This window comes from Dama dama, chromosome 21, assembly GCF_033118175.1.
Source record: "Dama dama isolate Ldn47 chromosome 21, ASM3311817v1, whole genome shotgun sequence".
NCBI lineage: Eukaryota > Metazoa > Chordata > Mammalia > Artiodactyla > Cervidae > Dama > Dama dama.
The window spans coordinates 56417107-56438752 of NC_083701.1; the positions used below are offsets into that span (position 1 = coordinate 56417107).

Consider the following 21646-nt stretch of genomic DNA (forward strand, 5'->3'; position numbering starts at 1 on the left):
TGTCAGTTTGGGGCAAGAGAAGGTAATATGGAAATCTTACTGACAAATGATTTTCTGTGAATGCACTAAAAAAAAAACATCACCAATGACATATACAAATGGCCACTGGACATGAAAACAGACTTAAAATCACTATGTTTGAATCTATTTCTGGGAGTGTCTCCATACAGAATCACGGCAGCCACACCTACAGACAATCACAGACAAATAATGAACATGCACAGAAAGTCTTTTTACATCCTCTATTCAGATTAGTATTTCAACAGAGTCACTCCCTTCTGGGCACTCCCAGCAAACATTCCCTTTCTGGAGGTAGCAGCCAACAGAACCGCAGCGCTCATCTGGGTTTGGAAAATAGAACAAAGTCATCCTTCTCTGACCTTCTAAAATGACTGCTTTAAAGTTGAGAGCACTCACACATACCTTTGCGTGGGCAGAACATTTCTGAGGTCCTCCCTTCAAAACCCACTCAGCCAGCAGTGAGCTGCTCTCAGGAAGAGAGGACGGGATTTTGATTCCTGTGCTTCCTCGGGTAATACAACACTTCCTTCCTGGGAGAGGCTGCCCTCTCCTCCGGGCCCTGACCTCTGGTGGCAGTGTGCGAGACTCAGATTCAGAGGTTTCTGCACACAGGAAACCCACTGCATCCGCTGACTGCAGCCTCATTCTTGGTTCATTGAACACTCTGGAAACAGTGCCAGTATGCTCTGCCTAGTAAATTACTAAGTGGACCCTCTAAAGTCTCTCATGGAGTGAGAGAACAGAACTCAATATCTAACTTCTGTACTCTTCTTATCTTAAAGTAAATCAATGCACAGCTGCCCTCAGCAAATCTCTGTTATTTAGTCCTAACAGCACTGACATTCAGCAGATCTGATATGGCTGGGTCCTAACCTGGTTGGTGTTTTATACCCTTGCTGTTTAGTGACTAGCTCACGTTAGACTCTTTTGCAACCTCCATGAACCGTAGCCCACCAGTCTCCTTGATCCATGAGATTTCCCAGCCAAGAATACTGGAGTGGGTTGCTATTTCCTTCTCCAGGGGATCTTCCTGACCCAGGGATCAAACCCGTGTTTCCTGAATTGGCAGGCAGATTCTTCACCACTGAACCACCAGGGAAGCCCCAATACTCATACCTTTACAAATATTTAAATATATCATTAGTTGATGAGCCAATAATCCAAACATAAATTTGATTTTTTTTTCCTCCAGAACCTCCATCTGCATTGTCATGATATAGTACACATTGCTTTGCATTACAGTTATTCCCTTCTGTATTTTCTCCCTAATGGGACAAGGAGAGAGTACATCATACCAGTAACAGTTCTGCAACTTCGCAACTGAATGAATGGATAAAAGTCATAATAATCCCCTTTCCTACCTGCCCCCAACCCCTCTTTAATTCACATTCTGTGTTATCCTTTAAAAGCAGATGGCACCATCCACTGCCTACTCTATAGACTCCCCGTCCATACACTTAATCTAGAGAAGGTTTTGGTGGATGTTTCCCTTATATTTCCCTTATATTCTTCATGAAATCCTTCAATGGCAGCTCACTGGGATATAAATCTATGATAACACTGTACTTTATTTGATGGGTAGGGATGACAATCATCACATAGAGAAAATGTCAACTTAGTAGATAAGGATCCAAGGTCTACTGTCTGCCACAATAGGTGGGTTTCAGGGGCAAGTTAAAAAGATCTACATGTCACTGAAAACTGTCTACAGAGTTAGTACATTGTAATGAACAGACAATGATTATAAAGACAATGGAGTTCATGAATACCACCAATTCATGACATTGTCATTTCTATGTAATATAGTAAGACCATGATTTTGCATGCAATATAGAACTTATGGCATTTGTTGAGCTCTGACAGCTTCATAATAGGCTACCCATCAGTAAGTAAAGTACCTGACCAAACCAACACAATTTTAGAGGGAAATGGTCTGCACTGGCAATATGATTCATTCCAAATGAAAAGGTATGATAGCTAACCTTCTATGGAGCTACCTTTGTAACCACCACAAATTATTTGGCCTCTTTAAGAGTTCCAGCAGTAGTCCCTACAAATGCTATTAAGTAGTAAGACAAGCTATGTGAAACTTCTGGTAAAGTTCCCAACACTCAGCTATAAGTGTTTTAATAGCTATTAATTTCCATTCCATTCCTTAATGACACGACTGGCTTTTTTTTAGTCCTAGATACCATTCTACTGCGTTAGAGCAATGCTAATGCTAACAATGCCGCACATGCAGGTAAGGCTTTATCACTGATGAAGTGCTTCAACTAATATTCTCTAGTTACATACACAACCACTCTGGGAGACGTTGCTTATTCTCAAACTTTTGCAGAGTTAGGTATGTATACAAAATTAATGACAGAATGTTTCCTTGCAGCTTTATATGGTAAGCAAAAAGAGAGGAAAGATGGGTTTTGAAGTTGCTCTAATGTTCATCTTCATATAATTTAACATAGCTGCAGACTCCTGGCAAACAACTGCAAGCAGGCAGAATACAGGAATGAACTGGTTTTTTTTTGAAGCAAGACTTTATATTAGAAAAATAGACTCATACACAAAAAAAGAGAGTCACACACACAAAACCCTAGACAAAACATAAACATGTTTTTCAATATCTGCAGAAAATGTAAAATGGGGGCTTTTATATATTTACATCTCACATAGACAGTAATGCTATCCATATCTTCATTGTGTTTGAATTCAAATTATAGAGATATAAAGACATACACACACATATCAAACATGCTTGTAAATTGGACATATGAAAAGTACTTGTATAAACAAATATCCATATCTATACACATTTCATATCTATACAAGATACATATTTCCCAGTATTTTGTCATTTGCTCTTTCTTATTCACTTTCACTAGGAATCTGATAGGAACCAGATTTGACTCACTTGTCAGCTAAGTGTAGTTCTTTCAAGGTTTTTTAAGACCAAATTAATCTTTCAATTGTGCTTAGAACTGTCCAGTATGCATCTGAGAAAGACAGTTTCCAACGAATAAACACTGGCTTTTGAGCACTGCTTCCCCTTATCTCTCTATCACCTTTAGGATCCAGGTTGCTAAGAAGCTCTGATTTTAAAATATTTTTAGTGTGGTGGTCAGGAATGCTACTGCTTCTATATCACCTTCAGTTTTCATTCTAGATTATTTTTCTAGTTTTTTAAAATGCATTTCTTAGTTTACTTTTTGGTAGATTTGCCTTATATCTGTTACATCATATGGCTTGATTAATTCATGATAATGAGACTTAATTTTTTATTGAAAGTATTTTTCCAATTTTATTGTCGTAAGAAAATGGGTAATCACACAGTCTAGCTCTAACCAGATTCCTAATGTAGGCAAATAAGAAAGAGCAAATGATGACATACTGAGAAATACGCATTTTGTGTAGATATGACATATATATAGATGAAGATACTTGTTTACACAGGTACTTTTCATATGACTAATTCACAAGTGTGTTTGATATGTGTATGTCTTTACAGCTCTCTGAATTCTAACACTTAATATGTTAACATATACAATTCTGTGTACACTACTGTTCATTATAATAATGTGACTGTTTTCCTTATTATTTTTTTGCTGAAGTATAGCTGATTTACAAAGTTGTGTTAGTTTCAGGTATATAGCAAAGTGATTCAGCTATATATATATACACACACACACATACATATATGTATGTATATTCTTTTTCAGATGCTTTTCCATGATAGGTTATTATAAGATACTGAATATTGTTCCCTATGTTGTTTATGAATTTTATACACAGTGATGTATATATGTTAATCCCAAACTCTCAATTTATGTCTCCTCCCAACCCCTTTTTGCTTGTGGTAATCATGTCTGTTTTCTATGTCTGTAGCTCTATTTCTGTTTTGTAAATAAGTTCATTTGTATATAAGTGATATTGTATGATATTCATTTTTCTCTGACTTATTTCACTCAATACGATAGTTCTAGGTCCATCTATGTTGCTGCAAATGGTATTATTTCTTTTTTATGACTGAGTAATATTCCATTATATACCACATCTTCTTTATACATTCATCTGTCAATGGGCATTTAGGTTGTTATCTGTCTTGGCTATTATAAATAGTGCTGCTATGAACACTGGGATGCATGCATCTTTCTGAATTATGGTTTTCTCAGGGCATATGCCCAGAAGTGGGATTGCTGGATCATATGGTAGTTCTATTTTTAGTTTTTCAAGGAACCTCCATACTGTTGTCCATAGTGGCTGTACCACTATGAACATTCTCATCAACAGTGTAGGAGGGTTCCTTTTTCTCCACATCCTTTCCAGTAAATAACGTGACTTTAAATGTTTAAATTTGTTTTATTTTTATGAGATGGATAAATCTCCTAGATGACACAATTAGGACTTGTTCAAACTGAACTTTTTTTTTGAAGATGGTAGGGGTAGGATCCTTTGTTAAAGGGAAATTTTTGAAAAAATAGTCTTTCCAAGATTTGGGTAATTTTGGAATCTTGTGATGTTCCTATTTATTTCAATTGTTAATTTATGTTAATTGTTGGCAGGTACTATTATAAAAGGGACTTCCCTGGTTGTTCAATCAGTAAAGAATTCGCCTGCAATGCAGGAGACCCCGGTTTGATTCCTGAGTCAGGAAGATCCCTTGGAGAAGGGATAGGCTACCCACTCAAGTGTTCTTGGGTTTCCATGATGGCTCAGATGGTAAAGAATCCACTTGCAATATGGGAGACCTGGGTTTGATCCTTGAGTTGGGAAGATCACCTGGAGAAGGGAATGGCAACCCACTCCAGTATTCTTGCCTGGAGAATCCCCATGGACAGAGGAGGCTGGTGGGCTCTAGTCCTGAGTGACTAAGCACAGCACAGCACAGTATTAATAAAGCACTTTTGCTAATATCTCATTACAATGTCAGGGATACAGTCTTAACTTGAGATGTGAAATTTAATCATACACCCTTATCAAAATGCATGCTTCAGAATACAAAAGAACACTTCCCTCCTCAGGTGAAGAGCAAAGTTGTAAATAAATGTGGTTAAGATGCTAGGTGATCAATGGTGTCAGTTCTAAAATAAAGGTTCCTCAGGGGATGCATACAAGGGAAAGCAACGTTCCCTGGTTGAGGGAAAACACCCAGCTTCTCTGTGAGAAGGGTTACTTATTGATTATTTAATTTCCTTTTAGAAGAGAAAGGATGTTTAAGAGCAATTTTTAAAAAAATATTTGAACTGCTTACAATAATGATTATTGTTGGGTGATATGTAGGGTATTTCAAGTGTGCTAGTCTTCCTGGAAATAAATGTCTTACAAAATTCCTATACGTAGAGTTTACTTAAAAGAGCTTTCACCAAATCAGATCAGGTAGCACTAACAAAATTAACTCTGTTTACTGAGCAACTAGAGCTTGAGGCAAGCCTGTGCCAAGCACTGGGGTTACAGTGGTGATTCAATGATGTGATATACACAGTCTTTAATTTTCTTCTGTCTCCTTGTGAACATATTTTCTGACTAAAGGAAAAAAAGTTTCTTAAATTTGCATATTTTTCCTTGGGAAAAATGTCTCCAGTTGAGCAGGGAGCATAATTTCCATTCTGTTCTTCCCTCCTGTTATATTTCTCAGCAATCTTCATTAAATGGTCAGCTTGTCTCCTTTCTCTGGGCTATATTAGCTAATTTAAGCATTAGAGTGATCAACAGTTAAGATTCTGGAGCCAGTCTGCCTGGGTTCCAGCCTCCACTTTCCAGTCACGAGGCCTGGGCTAAATTATTAACGTCTCTGCCTCTTAGCTTTCTCATCTGTGAAACTAGCATTTTAATACTGGTTTGGCAAAAAAGTTCCTTCGGGTTTCAAAAACCCGAAGGAACATTTTGGTCAACCGAATACTTCCGGCCACCTACGATTAGTATGAGCTGAAGTGTTTTCATACATACAAGGAATTTAGGAAAAGTACTTGGCACAGAATAAGTACTCAATAAATTCTAGCTTATTAAATCATCATTATAAAGAGAAACCTAAAAACGTAGGTGTAGATATTTTACATTTTGCCAGCCATAACAAGATAAGCCATGTTAATATAGAAATTAATTAGGTTGAATTCGTCAAAACAAAGCTTTCCTTAACTATCTATTTTGAAAATTCAAAATTATTGTAAGAAAAGAGATGCCAAAAGGAAATAAAGGGAAAAACACTCACTTGACAATGACAAATGAGTTTTAAGCTTGATTTCAAGTTTCCATAGTAAAAATCTATCCAAGAAAATGAAAAGTTATGCAGTACATGAAAATTATTATAGCCTAAAAGAATTATGTTAAAGTTAATGTTGATTCAGTGGTGCTATGGACACTGCCTAATAGTATATATTAAAATTTTTTACTTTACTAGTTATTATAACTATTGATTAAAAATTTCCCTGTATATGAATTATATACCTTATATGTATACATATATACACACATACTGATACCATTTATCTATGATTTTCCTCTATAGTTTCTCTTCCACCCTTATTTATATTTTTTCTACAAATTTTAGAGTCTGTATAGGATGATAAAAACCTTTTTTTCAACAAAAAGGAGACACTTTTTAAGATTACAAGGCATTTGAGAAGTAGAAACAGCAAAGATCAAGTATAAGATAATAAGAGGAAAATGATGAAATGATTAGAGGATGATTAATAAGAAATGGAATAGATATCATATGAGAAGTTAACTCAAGATCTTAGTCCTAGTGATTAGTCTTAGAAACAAGTTAGTTCTCTTGAAAAATAGAATGGCCTTTTAGTTTTTTTTATATATGTCTACCATATGTAGTGTAGAAATTGAAGACCTATTGTATTTGATCTAATCAGACCATGTGGCTGGAAACAGATGTAAAAACTGGAATTTATTATTGTATTTTTAAAAACAATCTATCACACTTCCTGACAAAAGTCACTGCTATAGTTCAAAAGTAGAAGTGCTCTCTATCAGCATTTAATGGCTGGAAACAACAAACAAACAACCTAGATTTGACCAGGTTAACTTTGAAACAGGCAGACAAGAACAGGGATGGGAAAGGGCAAAAAGAAGAGATTTGGAATGTCCAAGCTGTCTGCCCGGCAGTGCTACTTTATGTGGGACAAAGGCTTTGCCCTACCAACTAAAAAGAACCTTTGTGTGCCTTGTAAATTATACTGAGGATTTGGATTTTAATCTGAGGGCAACAGGGAGATACTTAGGCTTTTAAGCAAAACACCTTTTGATATCACCGTTCTAGTTCTCCAGAGTCTGTCCAGTTCTGGCTCCTTAATTCTCAAGGCAACATCTTTGAACTAGATGGGACTCTCCTCGCCTTGTCCTTGGTTCCCAACATCCTCTCTTGTGTCCTCAGTCCAAGTACAAATCCACAAGGGCAACTGAAACCAATACTCAGAGCAAATTAGACCTGTGAAGCTGGACTCACTGCTCACCATCACAGGACCTGGCCTAAGACCATTCTCTCATCATCCCCTCCTGTTTACTGAGTTTCACAGACTCAGGCTTCTTTGCTGTTGTTTGAACTCACTAAGCATGCTCCTGTCTTCAGGCTTTCATACTGACAGTTCCTCTTTTCCTAGAATGCTCATCCCAGACACTGGTCTGAACTTGCTCCATCATTTTATTTAGGTCTCTGTTCATACAGCTCTTCCTTAGAGAGGTCTTTTCTCACTACAGGATCCAGTATCCAGGGAAACACCCATTACATGCTTTTTCCTTCATAACACATCACTAACTGATATCATACCTTTATAAGTTTTTGCTTAGTCCCCTAAGAATGTTCACTGCTAGAGTCCCCACAACTGACATGATGTCTGGAACACTGTAGGAGACCAAGAAACATCAGTTCAATGGCCTAACTAGAAGTTGCTGGGCAGGTAACAGATGTCCAGTGAATATTTGTGGAAAACCTTAACAACTGAATGAATGTGTACATTCTTTAGGTAGGGCAATAGACTTATGCTAGACTGAAAAAATGTATTCATAATAATCCTGTTGTCATTTTTAATTTGCTTCTAATTACTTATTTGCTCAGACTTGGGGTGTCATTTGTCTTTGCTAGAGATACGTTGTCTACATTGAAATTTAAAGAGAGAAATAAATCAGGTAAATAGGATCATGTGTTGAAAAAGTAGTTGGGAATAGGAGAAATGGAAAGCATTCAAGGCAAACAGAGTATAGGGGAAAAGACCAGGTTCAGCAGGACGCTTTAACCACAAAAATTCCAGTGTGACAGAAGCAGGGTACAGGAGATGATATGATAAATTAGAGCGTGCAGAGGGAGAAGAGATATGAGATTAGAGATATACGAACCAGGGCCCTCATGTGCCTTGTAAATTACACTGAGAATTTAGATTTTAATCAGAGGGCAATAAGGAGAGCATCAGTAAGATCCAACTTGAACTTTAAAAATTAGCCCAAATACAGGAGACAGATTGAAGAGAGACACAGCCTGAATGTAAGAGTGACTTTAGGAGGTGATGATTATAATCCACGTGGTACACGAAGCTGAATAATGACAGTGTTGCTGTTCAATTGCCAAGTCGTGTCCGACTCTTTGAGACCCAACGGACTGCAGCACACCAGGCTTCCGTGTCCTTCACTGATTCCTGGAGTTTGCTCAAATTCATATACATTGAGTCAATGATGCTATCTAAGCATAATGACAGTAGGGGCTGAAAGAAGTGAATCAGTTGAAAAAACTTCACAAGTTAGAATAGCTAGGATTTCCTGAGGGATTATAGCTGTGTTAATGGGGAAGATGTGGTTGGGGAGACAGACGAAATAACTGATTTTGGGACTAGAGAAGAAAGACAGAAACTCAGGTTTAAAGAGGGGCATTATAAAACCAGGGCTTCCAGGTGGCTCAGTGGTAAAGAATCTGCCAGCCAACGCAGGAGATGTGGGTTTGATCCCTGGAGAAGAAAATGGTAACTCCAGTATTCTTGCTTGGGAAATCCCATGGACAGAGGAGCCTGGCGGGTTACATTACATTGGGGTCACAAAAGAGTTGGACATGAATTACCAGCTAAACAACAACGACAACAATTATGAAACCGACTGTGGAAAGATTGGTTTTGAAATATATTATAGTGGATGTTTAGTAAACAGTTAAATTTATAGATCTAGAGTTTATGATAATCTCAGCTGGAAATTTAGATTTGAACAGCATCTACTCATCAGTGTGAATTAATATTGTTTAGGGCTAACATTCTCATATGCTCTTTACCTAGATTCAGCTACTGCTAATAGTCCATCGCATTTGTTTTACATTTGTGTTTTCCTTCTCTCTCTCTGATACACGTACACACACATGCACACGCACACACACATACAATGTATATATTTGTTGAACCATTTGAGAGTAAGTTGCATGCATCATGGTTGCGGCCCTAAATACGCACATGTATATTTCCTATGAACAGGAATATTCTTTTATAGAATCGGAGTGCAGTTTTCAATTTAGTCAATTTCACACTGACACAATACTTTTATATGACTGTCTTCTGCAGTCAAGTTTTGACTACTGACCCAATACTAAGACCAGACAGCATTTTTAATTCTCAAATTAAGGTCTACTTCTGCTATGTTTAGCTTTTACAATTACACAAAAACCTAAGAGCCATGTTTAGCATTCAATCTTGTTTGCATTTTCCTTCTTACAAAAGAAGTAATAAGGTTTGAAAGGATATTTCTTTATATTACTGAAGTCCATCTCTTGCAGCTTTTTAAAAATTCTACAAGTTCCATCATCTACATAAGGGCAAAGCTGTCATTGGAATAAGAGTTGCCCAACTGAACTGTTTTGTAGAGTATTTGTTATGATGCTTTTTTAATGACCAATAGGCTTCTTAAGACTCCAGAGAGCATTCTTCCTGGAGTTAAGATCACCCAATTTGAGTTATATTACTTTTTTCTCCTTTCAAGAAACTAATTGATAAGGAAATGGTGAAGGATAGTGGCAGAAGGAGACAAAGTTCATTCTGTAAAGGAGGCTTTACGATTATAGTCACCTTTAAGAAATATCAAAATTATAATTCTAAAAAATGTGACACATCAAAAAATCAGCTTGAGCTAAAGTCAGTAGGTTGTCAGTAAGGGTTCAGAGTAGGATGATTTAAACCATCAGCATTCCAAACCTAACAGGATCGGAGCTGCACAATAGGAACCATTGTTTATAGGAATCCTTTTGCACTCACTTGCAAAGTTGCTAAACTGGTTTCTGTTTCCTTTGTGGGTGTTTTGGTCAAAGAAGAGAAGCATGTTTTGGCTTGTCATTGAGAGCTGATCTCTAACAGAAAAGAAACAGATTTATTAGAATTATTTACCTCCACAAGAATGCTAAGTTCACATGGCTCAAAGCCACCCACACCTGTGCAAATGACCTTCTTCCTTCCTTCTTTCCCAGTCTTCTTTTCTTTAGATGTGAGAAATGGACCTGAGTTAATCTGCAAGCCACGACAAAGGCAAATGTTTGATACATCTTAAGTCTTTGATAAAAAATTAGTACACACAGGAGTCCTTAGCTGCCTACAGAAACCACTGGCAAGATGACCAACCCTAATGATACGTTTGTCATTAGGCTACTGGAAGATCTGCCCCTAAAGTACATGAACTTGGGCGCACCTTCATATGGTACCTGTTTTAGAACCTTAAATATAAAATCAAACCGTGGGACTCCAGTGTAAATCTATAAAATTAGGGACTTTGAAATCAGACATATCTGAGTTTCAGTTCTCTCTCTGCTGCTTACTGTGTTGCTTTGGCTGAATTACATTTAGCTCTCTATCCCCCAGCTGCCTTGCTAGTAACAAAAGAGAGACAGAATATACCTGCCAGGGCATTAAATTGGGATTAAATAAGATAACATATGTAACATGTCTAAGTACAATATCTGCCATATGGTAGGTGCTTAAAAAAATTCCCTGAGCCCTGCAGCATGCTGACAAGGACTGATTTACCACAAAGCAGAAGGACTGATTTGAGGCAGAAGGATTGATTTAAGGCAGAAGAGATAAAGGGGATGGAATAGAGACTTCTTGGAGGTGGTGATATAAATCAGGGAATGAAGGCAAGCAGGAGACAGCAGGTTGTGCCTACAGTCCAGACAAGGGCACGCCAAGCCTGAACTTGGACAGTGACAGAGGGCTTGGGCGTGTGTTACCAAGCACAAAAACACGTGACTCCTCATGTTCACATCTGCGTGGCAGGGAGCACGATGCTGCCCATGCAACCAGCAGGGAGGAAGAGATGGCTGGAGTCAAAAATGGTCATCTGAATTCTGGATATGTTTTCAGAGACCCTTAGACTTTAGGAACAGTTGCCCAGCTTCAGATGGATGTGTGCTGCTTTAAGCTTAACAGAAAGGTCAGCACCGGTTTCCTTTGGGGGAGTTAGCTACCTATAGGTGAGTTGATACAACAGCTGTAAATACCCTTAAGAAAGGAGGAAGTGTAGAGAAAGAAGAGAACAGGAAAGCTCTAGACCTGTTTAGGTCAGAGGTAACAATCCTGTTCTACGCTTTTCAGCTTTAAAGGTTGAATGCCAAAAGTATGTTTGTAAAAGGTGTTGAAACACAGTGTGGGTGAGAGGTTCCCTATGCATCTGGTTTCTGGGACATTGGTCATTTGATGTCTTATTTAAACAGCAAAAAACATTCAGAGAGAGTTTCTTTCTTTATGGGGAATTAAGAATAGCAATGGAAGAAAAGCTATGATAAAACTAGACAGCATATTTAAAAGCAGAGACATCACTTGGCCAAGAAAGGTCCATTCAGTCCAAGCTATGGTTTTTCCAGTAGTCATGTATGGATGTGAGAATTGGACCATAAAGAAGTTGAGTGCTGAAGAACTGATGCTTTTGAACTGTGGTGTTGGAGAAGACTCTTGAGAGTCCCTTGGATTGCAAGGATATCAAACCAGTCAACCTTAAATGAAATCAATCCTGAATATTCATTGGAAGGAGTGCTGCTGAAGCTGAAGCTCCAATACTTTGGCTACCTAATGCAATGAGCCAACTTATTAGAAAAGACCCTAATGCTGGGAAAGATTGAAGGCAGGAGGAGAAGGGGACGACAGAGGACAAGATGGTTGGATGGCATCGCTGACTGAATGGACATGAGTGTGAGTAAGCTCCGGGAGATGGTGAAGGACAGGGAAGCCTGGTGTGGTGTAGTCCATGGGGTTGCAAAGAGTCAAACATGACTGAGTGAATGAACAACAAAGAATAGCAAAAATTAACATTCCCCGAGTTGCTTCCTGGCAGGTACTCTTGTGTAGTAGACAGAATAACGACTCTTAAAAGTGCCCTTGTGCTGATCCCTGGAACCTGTGAATATGTTACCATAAGCAGCAAAAGGGGCTTAAGGTTGTAGATGGAATAGATATGTGGGTGAAATGAATTAAGGCTGCTACTCAGTTGGCCTTGAGATGGAAAATTAACCTGATGGGTCCAATGTAATCACAAGGGTCCTCCTAGGTGGAAGTGGGAGACAGAAGGCTCAGTGCCTGTGTGATTCCACGTGAGAAAGACATGATTGGTCATTGTTGGTACAGAAGATGGCAGTGGGCAAACAGCCAGGGGTTGTAGCCAGGAACCTGTAAAGATCTCTAGAAGCTTCTAGAAAAGGCAAGACAATAGATCGTCCCTTAGAGGCTTCAGAAAGGAATGTAGCTCTGCTCACATACTGATTGCAGCCTAGTGAGATGAATTTTGGACTTCAGACCACTGGAACTATAAGATAATAAATCTGTATTATTTTAAGCTACTCACTTTTTGATAATTTGTTACAAGTGCAACAGGAAAGTAATATATCTGCTAAATATTAATAGTGTCCATGCCATACTTGAGGTAGGACCTATTATTATCCCCCTTTTACAAAGAATTAAAATGAGAAGTCATACCTTGGTCTGATACCAAAGACCATGCTCTTAGCCACTACCTTGTCCCCCTCTCAGTTCAGCTCAGTTCAGTCACTCAGTCGTGTTTGACTCTTTGTGACCCCATGAATCGCAGCATGCCAGGCCTCCCTGTCCATCACCAACTCCCGGAGTGCACTCAAGCTCACATATATTGAGTCAGTGATGCCATCCAGCCATCTCATCCTCTGTCGTCCCCTTCTCTTCCTGCCCCCAATCCCTCCCAGCATCAGGGGAGGGATTTCCCTCTTTCCCTTTTCATCTTTTCCAGTGAGCCAACTCTTCGCATGAGGTGGCCAAAGTATTGGAGTTTCAGCTTCAGCATCAGTCCTTCCAATGAATATTCAGGACTGATTTCCTTCAGGATGGACTGGATGGATCTCCTTGCAGTCCAAGGGACTCTCAGGAGTCTTCTCCAACACCACAGTTCAAAAGCATCAATTCTTTGGCACTCAGCTTTCTTCACAGTCCAACTCTCACATCCACACATGACTACTGGAAAAACCATAGCCTTGACTAGACAGACCTTTGTTGGCAAAGTAATGTCTCTGCTTTTTAATATGCTATCTAGGTTGGTCATAAGTTTCCTTCCAAGGAGTAAGCGTCTTTTAATTTATGGCTGCAGTCACCATCTGCAGTGATTTTGGAGCCCAAAGAAACAGTCTGACACTGTTTCCACTGTTTCCTCATCTATTTCCCATGAAGTGATGGGACCAGATGCCATGATCTTAGTTTTCTGAATGTTGAGCTTTAAGCCAACTTTTTCACTCTCCTCTTTCACTTTCATCAAGAGGCTTTTTAGTTCCTCTTCACTTTCTCCCCCTCTAAATTCCTCCAAAATCTCTAGAGAGGAGTCTGATGTCATCAACTTGCTTTCCTAAAAAATGCTTCAACATAGTTCTACTCAGCTAAAGATAACTGCATCGTAGTATAATGGGGCAAGAACAGACTATAATCACACCTAATAAAAACAGTATAATTGTCTTCTTGTTAGGATGACTTTGTATCCTTTGCTTTCAACCATGAATGTAAAAAGGACCTTGTCATAAATAATTTCCATTCCTTGAAACTCAGTGTCTACATTTCAATGTAAATAAGAAGTAGGAACTATTTGACTTGAGGTTATTTTAGCAATGCCCTTACTCACATTAAATTTCACTCTTTCTGTCCTGGCTCCTTCCCTCCAGAAGGTGGTTGGTTCAATTAAAGCAGGCTATTAGGTAAGCCTAGGCTGAGTTTTGCTAGAGAAAAAGGAAGAACACCTGGCTTGTACAAAAAGACTTTAGACAGAAACCAGATAGGCAATGCCAACAGACAGCCATAGCCTATCCTTGTGTTTTAATTCTTGTAGTTGTAGTTTTTATAAATATTTCCTTTTAGCTTTCACGTGTAAAATAGTACATTATATCTATCTATCTATCTATATGTAATTTTATCTTTATGAATTACACAGGAAATGCTTCTAAAAGCTTGCTTTTTCATGAAATCTTTTTCCTCACCCCACTATAGTACAAAGAAATGACTTTGCCCTAGTGCAAATTAAAAGTCCCAGGATCTCAACTCATTCTTCTTGTAAGATTTCAAGAGATTTAAGCTGAAGAGTGCATTAGGCAGCATCTGGTCTATTAACTGGCTATATTCTGACCTGGTTTTTTACCCAGAATGACATGCTTTACAACCTCAAAAACTTTGTGCAAATAGGTGTGCAAGTTACATGCACATGTGTGTACACGGGGCACACAAAGACACCCACATCTTATAGATAAACATGAAGAGCCTAAATAATTTCTGAAATGCTTACATCAGGCATAGTACAGTACATAAACTTTTTGAAAACCACTCTCGGAGAATAAACAAGAAAAGCTTATGTAACAATTATCAAAAGGTAGCTATCACCTCTATGTTATTTGCAAACAGCTGTACAACCATTTGTTCATCAGCTGTGTACTGGAATGGCAGTAAACAGTTTTGTTCAGTAAACCTCTTCTACGCTTCTCTTTGCACCTGGTTTAAAAACATGTAATCCAACACTTCAGTAAAGCAACTGAGCTTTGTTACTGCATAAATTATTTCGACATCTGTCCACAGAAAGCAAATGGATGAGGTCAAAAAGCAATGATTATTAATGCTGTAAGTCTTCTTAATAAGAGCAACACCCATAGCAATTTACAAAAAGCTAAAATACAATATTGTATCTAATTTAGAGGATATCAACAACATGGTAGAACGGGGAAAGGTGGCAGCATCTAAGTCTTCTAAAAACTCACATAAGTATGCATATTGTCCAGCAAATTATACATTTTGTGTTTGTTCCCTGTTAAAAGATGATACCAAACCATGAACACAGGAAATACGCTTTGCCCTTAATAGCCATGGCCTTGTCCTGATATAGCCATGTTTTCCTCTCCCCCAGTTCCTGGCTATTAATAGTCAATGTTTTTCAAATAACTCAGTGGTTCATGACTGTGAAGTACTACAACAACGTTATAGGTAAATAAACTGGAGAGAGAAAGAGCAAGAATAGGAGTTCACATATTCTGACTCTAAAACTAATCAGTTGCACAAATCTTAGAGAAGTCTTTAAAATTAAACCAAGTAAGAACTCTTCCTGTTCTGAAAAGTATTTAGTATTATAATTAACTAAACTAATGATATAAAATATTAATCAGCACCATCTATAACTCAAAATATCTATATTCCATTTGACATTACCAATAACAGCATTATCACATGGAGGATCAGCTTACATGGGGTTAATTTTTAAGTCAATGGGGAGAGTTGAAAAAGATGTATTGTCAAATTTATAATTGAAAAAAAATCATCAAATCACCCATACATATGGTATGCAATGTTTTGTGTATATCCCACATGTAGAAAAATTCTTAAGCATACTAAAGCATGTTTGAAGGAAGAACAAAAGGAAATTCTATATACAGATGTTTGGACATTCAAACTACATGGCTTTAAGAAAACTATGAGAAATAGCCACCCAAGTCCAAGAAACCCAGAGAGTCCCAAACAGGATAAACCCAAGGCGAAACACCCCAAGACACATATTAATCAAATTAACAAAGATCAAACACAAAGAACAAATATTAAAAGCAGCAAGGGAAAAACAACAAATAACACACAAAGGGATTCCCATAAGGATAACAGCTGATCTATCAATAGAAACCCTCCAGGCCAGAAGGGAATGGCAGGACGTACTGAAAGTAATGAAAGAGAATAACCTACAACCTAGATTACTGTATCCAGCAAGGATCTCATTCAGATATGAAGGAGAATTTAAAAGCTTTACAGATAAGCAAAAGCTGAGAGAATTCAGCACCACCAAACCAGCTCTTCAACAAATGCTAAAGGATCTTCTCTAGACAGGAAATGCAGAAAGGTTGTATAAACGTGAACCCAAAACAACAAAGTAAATGGCAGCGGGACCACACCTATCAATAATTACCCTAAATGTAAATGGGTTGAATGCCCCAACCAAAAGACAAAGATTGGCTGAATGGATACAAAAACAAGACCCCTATATATGCTGTCTACAAGAGACCCACCTCAAAACAAGAGACACATACAGACTAAAAGTGAAGGGCTGGAAAAAAGTATTTCATGCAAACGGAGACCAAAAGAAAGCAGGAGTCGCAATACTCATATCAGATAAAATAGACTTTCAAATAAAGGAAGTGAAAAGAGACAAAGAAGGACACTACATAATGATCAAAGGATCAATCAAAAAAGAAGATATAACAATTATAAATATATATGCACCCAACATAGGAGCACCGCAATATGTACGGCAAACGCTAACAAGTATGAAAGAGGAAATTAATAGTAACACAATAATAGTGGGAGACTTTAATACCCCACTCACAACTATGGATAGATCAACTAAACAGAAAATTAACAAGGAAACACAAACCTTAAATGACACAATGGACCAGCTAGACCTAATTGATATCTATAGGACATTTCACCCCAAAACAATCAACTTCACCTTTTTCTCAAGTGCACACGGAACATTCTCCAGAATAGATCACATCCTGGGCCATAAATCTGGTCTTGGAAAATTCAAAAAAATTGAAATCATTCCAGTCATCTTTTCTGACCACAGTGCAGTAAGATTAGATCTCAATTACAGGGAAAAAATTGTTAAAACTTCAAACATATGGAGGCTAAATAACACGCTTCTGAATAACCAACAAATCATAGAAGAAATCAAAAAAGAAATCAAAATATGTATAGAAATGAATGAAAATGAAAACACAACAACCCAAAACCTATGGGACACTGTAAAAGCAGTGCTAAGGGGAAGGTTCATAGCATTACAGGCTTACATCAAGAAACAGGAAAAAAACCAATTAAATAACCTAACTCTACACCTAAAGCAATTAGAGAAGGAAGAAATGAAGAACCCCAGAGTTAGCAGAAGGAAAGAAATCTTAAAAATCAGGGCAGAAATAAATGCAAAAGAAACTAAAGAGACCATAGCAAAAATCAACAAAGCTAAAAGCTGGTTTTTTGAAAAAATAAACAAAATTGACAAACCATTAGCAAGACTCATTAAGAAACAAAGAGAGAAAAACCAAATTAACAAAATTAGAAATGAAAATGGAGAGATCACAACAGACAACACTGAAATACAAAGGATCATAAGAGACTACTACCAGCAGCTCTATGCCAATAAAATGGACAACTTGGATGAAATGGACAAATTCTTAGAAAAGTATAACTTTCCAAAACTGAACCAGGAAGAAATAGAAGATCTTAACAGACCCATCACAAGCAAGGAAATCGAAACTGTCATCAAAAATCTTCCAGCAAACAAAAGCCCAGGACCAGATGGCTTCACAGCTGAATTCTACCAAAAATTTAGAGAAGAGCTAACACCTATCTTACTCAAACTCTTCCAGAAAATTGCAGAAGAAGGTAAGCTTCCAAACTCATTCTATGAGGCCACCATCACCCTAATTCCAAAACCAGACAAAGATGCCACAAAAAAAGAAAACTACAGGCCAATATCACTGATGAACATAGATGCAAAAATCCTTAACAAAATTCTAGCAAACAGAATCCAACAACATATTAAAAAAATCATACACCATGACCAAGTGGGCTTTATCCCAGGAATGCAAGGATTCTTTAATATCCGCAAATCAATCAATGTAATACACCACATTAACAAATTGAAAGATAAAAACCATATGATTATCTCAATAGATGCAGAGAAAGCCTTTGACAAAATTCAACACTCATTTATGATTAAAACTCTCCAAAAAGCAGGAATAGAAGGAACATACCTCAACATAATAAAAGCTATATATGACAAACCCACAGCAAGCATCACCCTCAATGGTGAAAAATTGAAGGCATTTCCCCTGAAATCAGGAACAAGACAAGGGTGCCCACTCTCACCACTACTATTCAACATAGTGTTGGAAGTGCTGGCCACAGCAATCAGAGCAGAAAAAGAAGTAAAAGGAATCCAGATAGGAAAAGAAGAAGTAAAACTCTCACTGTTTGCAGATGACATGATCCTCTACATAGAAAACCCTAAAGATTCTACCAGAAAATTACTAGAGCTAATCAATGAATATAGTAAAGTTGCAGGATATAAAATTAACACACAGAAATCCCTTGCATTCCTATATACTAACAATGAAAAAACAGACAGAGAAATTAAGGAAACAATACCATTCACCATTGCAACAAAAAGAATAAAATACTTAGGAGTATATCTACCTAAAGAAACAAAGGACCTATACATAGAAAACTATAAAACACTGATGAAAGAAATCAAAGAGGACACAAACAGATGGAGAAACATACCGTGTTCATGGATTGGAAGAATTAATATTGTCAAAATGGCTATTCTACCCAAAGCAGTCTATAGATTCAATGCAATCCCTATCAAGCTACCAACGGTATTTTTCACAGAACTAGACCAAAGAATTTCACAATTTGTATGGAAATACAAAAAACCTCGAATAGCCAAAGTAATCTTGAGAAAGAAGAATGGAGCTGGAGGAATCAACCTGCCTGACTTCAGACTCTATTACAAAGCCACAGTCATCAAGACAGTATGGTACTGGCACAAAGACAGAAATATAGATCAATGGAACAGAATAGAAAGCCCAGAGATAAATCCACGAACCTATGGACACCTTATTTTTGACAAAGGAGGCAAGGATATACAATGGAAAAAAGACAACCTCTTTAACAAGTGGTGCTGGGAAAACTGGTCAACCACTTGTAAAAGAATGAAACTAGAACACTTTCTAACACCATACACAAAAATAAACTCAAAATGGATCAAAGATCTAAATGTAAGACCAGAAACTATAAAACTCCTAGAGGAGAACATAGGCAAAACACTCTCCGACATAAATCAAAGCAAGATCCTCTATGACCCACCTCCCAGAATATTGGAAATAAAAGCAAAACTAAACAAATGGGACCTAATGAAACTTAAAAGCTTTTGCACTACAAAGGAAACTATAAGTAAGGTGAAAAGACAGCCCTCAGATTGGGAGAAAATAATAGCAAATGAAGAAACAGACAAAGGATTAATCTCAAAAATATACAAGCAACTCCTGAAGCTCAATTCCAGAAAAATAAATGACCCAATCAAAAAATGGGCCAAAGAACTAAACAGACATTTCTCCAAAGAAGACATACAGATGGCTAACAAACACATGAAAAGATGCTCAGCATCACTCATTATGAGAGAAATGCAAATCAAAACCACAATGAGGTACCATTACACGCCAGTCAGGATGGCTGCTATCCAAAAGTATACAAGCAATAAATGCTGGAGAGGGTGTGGAGAAAAGGGAACCCTCTTACACTGTTGGTGGGAATGCAAACTAGTACAGCCGCTATGGAAAACAGTGTGGAGATTTCTTAAAAAACTGGAAATAGAACTGCCATATGACCCAGCAATCCCACTTCTGGGCATACACACTGAGGAAACCAGATCTGAAAGAGACACGTGCACCCCAATGTTCATCGCAGCACTGTTTATAATAGCCAGGACATGGAAGCAACCTAGATGCCCATCAGCAGATGAATGGATAAGGAAGCTGTGGTACATATACACCATGGAATATTACTCAGCCATTAAAAAGAATTCATTTGAACCAGTCCTAATGAGATGGATGAAGCTGGAGCCCATTATACAGAGTGAAGTAAGCCAGAAAGATAAAGAACATTACAGCATACTGACACATGTATATGGAATTTAGAAAGGTGATAACGATAACCCTATATGCAGAACAGAAAAAGAGACACAGAAACACAGAACAGACTTTTGAACTTTGTGGGAGAATGTGAGGGTGGGATATTTGAAAAGAACAGCATGTATACTATCTATGGTGAAACAGATCACCAGCCCAGGTGGGATGCACGAGACAAGTGCTCGGGCCTGGTGCACTGGGAAGACCCAGAGGAATCGGGTGGAGAGGGAGGTGGGAGGGGGGATCGGGATTGGGAATACATGTAAATCCATGGCTGATTCATATCAATGTATGACAAAACCCACTGGGAAAAAAAAATAATAAAAAAAAAAAAAAAAAGAGTAAAAAAAAAAAAAAAAAAAAAAGAAAAAAAAAAGAAAACTATGAAACCCTGGTAGTGAATGGAGTATGGATGGGGGACCATAAAGTATTTCTGTTTGCTTTTTGGTATACTGCTTTGTAGTTCTATTATACATATTAAGCTCTACAATTCTAATAGATTTATTTATCACGAGGTTTAGATGACAATTATGGAGCCACATTCTATACTTGATATGTATTCTGGGTCTGAAGTCCTTGAATAACTTCAAGGTGGTATGATTTCACTGCAGCTGTAAGTGGTAGACATGTCTAGGAGTATCACCAAAACTTACACTTTCCTCTTGTTGAAGAGATGGATATGTGTTGGCATATTGTTGCCCATGACCTTTTCCCTGAGCTGACTGGGTGATGACATCTTACCTGACACTTGACTCAAGGACTGCTCTTCCATGAGCAGATGTCTGGATAATCAGGCACTCAATTCGGAACTGAGAGGTGAATTCTGGAGCTCAAAGACTTTCTTGTTAGAGTCTAGTTGAGGTCATAATGACCAAAGCCATGTATAAGCTAATGGATAAGGAGAGAAACTAGTCTAAACACAGGAGAATGGAAAAGACTTGCACAGCAAAATGGAAATCCAAGACCTTGGGGATATATGTATACTTATATCTGATTCAAGGTGTTGTATAACAGAAACTGACACAATATTGTAAAGCAATTATCCTCCCATTAAAAGTTAAAAAAAAAGAAAAGAAAGAAGACTTTGGGCAGTAGGGGAAGAGAGAGACAACCGTGACTTCTGATTTTCTAGGACCAAGTCCTATCTTCACCAAGCCTGGATTGCAGACGTCACTGCTTGCCCAATCATTAACACCCCTACTGTTTTCAAATATAACTGGGTCAGTTTTAACTTCTTATGACTCAGAGAGCCTTGACTAGAAAGAACACTACCATTTAAAGCATATGAAACACTCTGATGGAAAAAATTATATTTTTTTCTCATTTGACCCTTTTACTAAAGCTCTGAAAAAATATTACTTTTAGTTTATGGGCAATAAAAAGGAAATAGGAAGATTGTGTTCAACACTGTAGAGCTTTGTCCAAAACTAGGATTTCCAACTCAGGACTGTC

General features: G+C 37.7%; 1 protein-coding gene across 3 annotated transcripts in view; it reads right to left on the minus strand.

Moving 5' to 3' along the window:
* The window catches only part of OXR1 (oxidation resistance 1), a 394634-nt gene that overhangs the window by 127087 nt on the left and 245901 nt on the right, over positions 1 to 21646 (minus strand). Inside the window, exon 1 of one of the 3 annotated variants that reach the window (XM_061123608.1) lies at positions 424 to 457. The exons of the other annotated variants lie outside the window; for them this stretch is intronic. Coding sequence (XP_060979591.1) covers positions 424 to 442 — 19 coding nt within the window. The 5' untranslated portion in view covers positions 443 to 457. Of the gene's footprint in view, positions 1 to 423; positions 458 to 21646 lie in introns of those variants that run through there. 3 annotated transcript variants of the gene reach the window in all.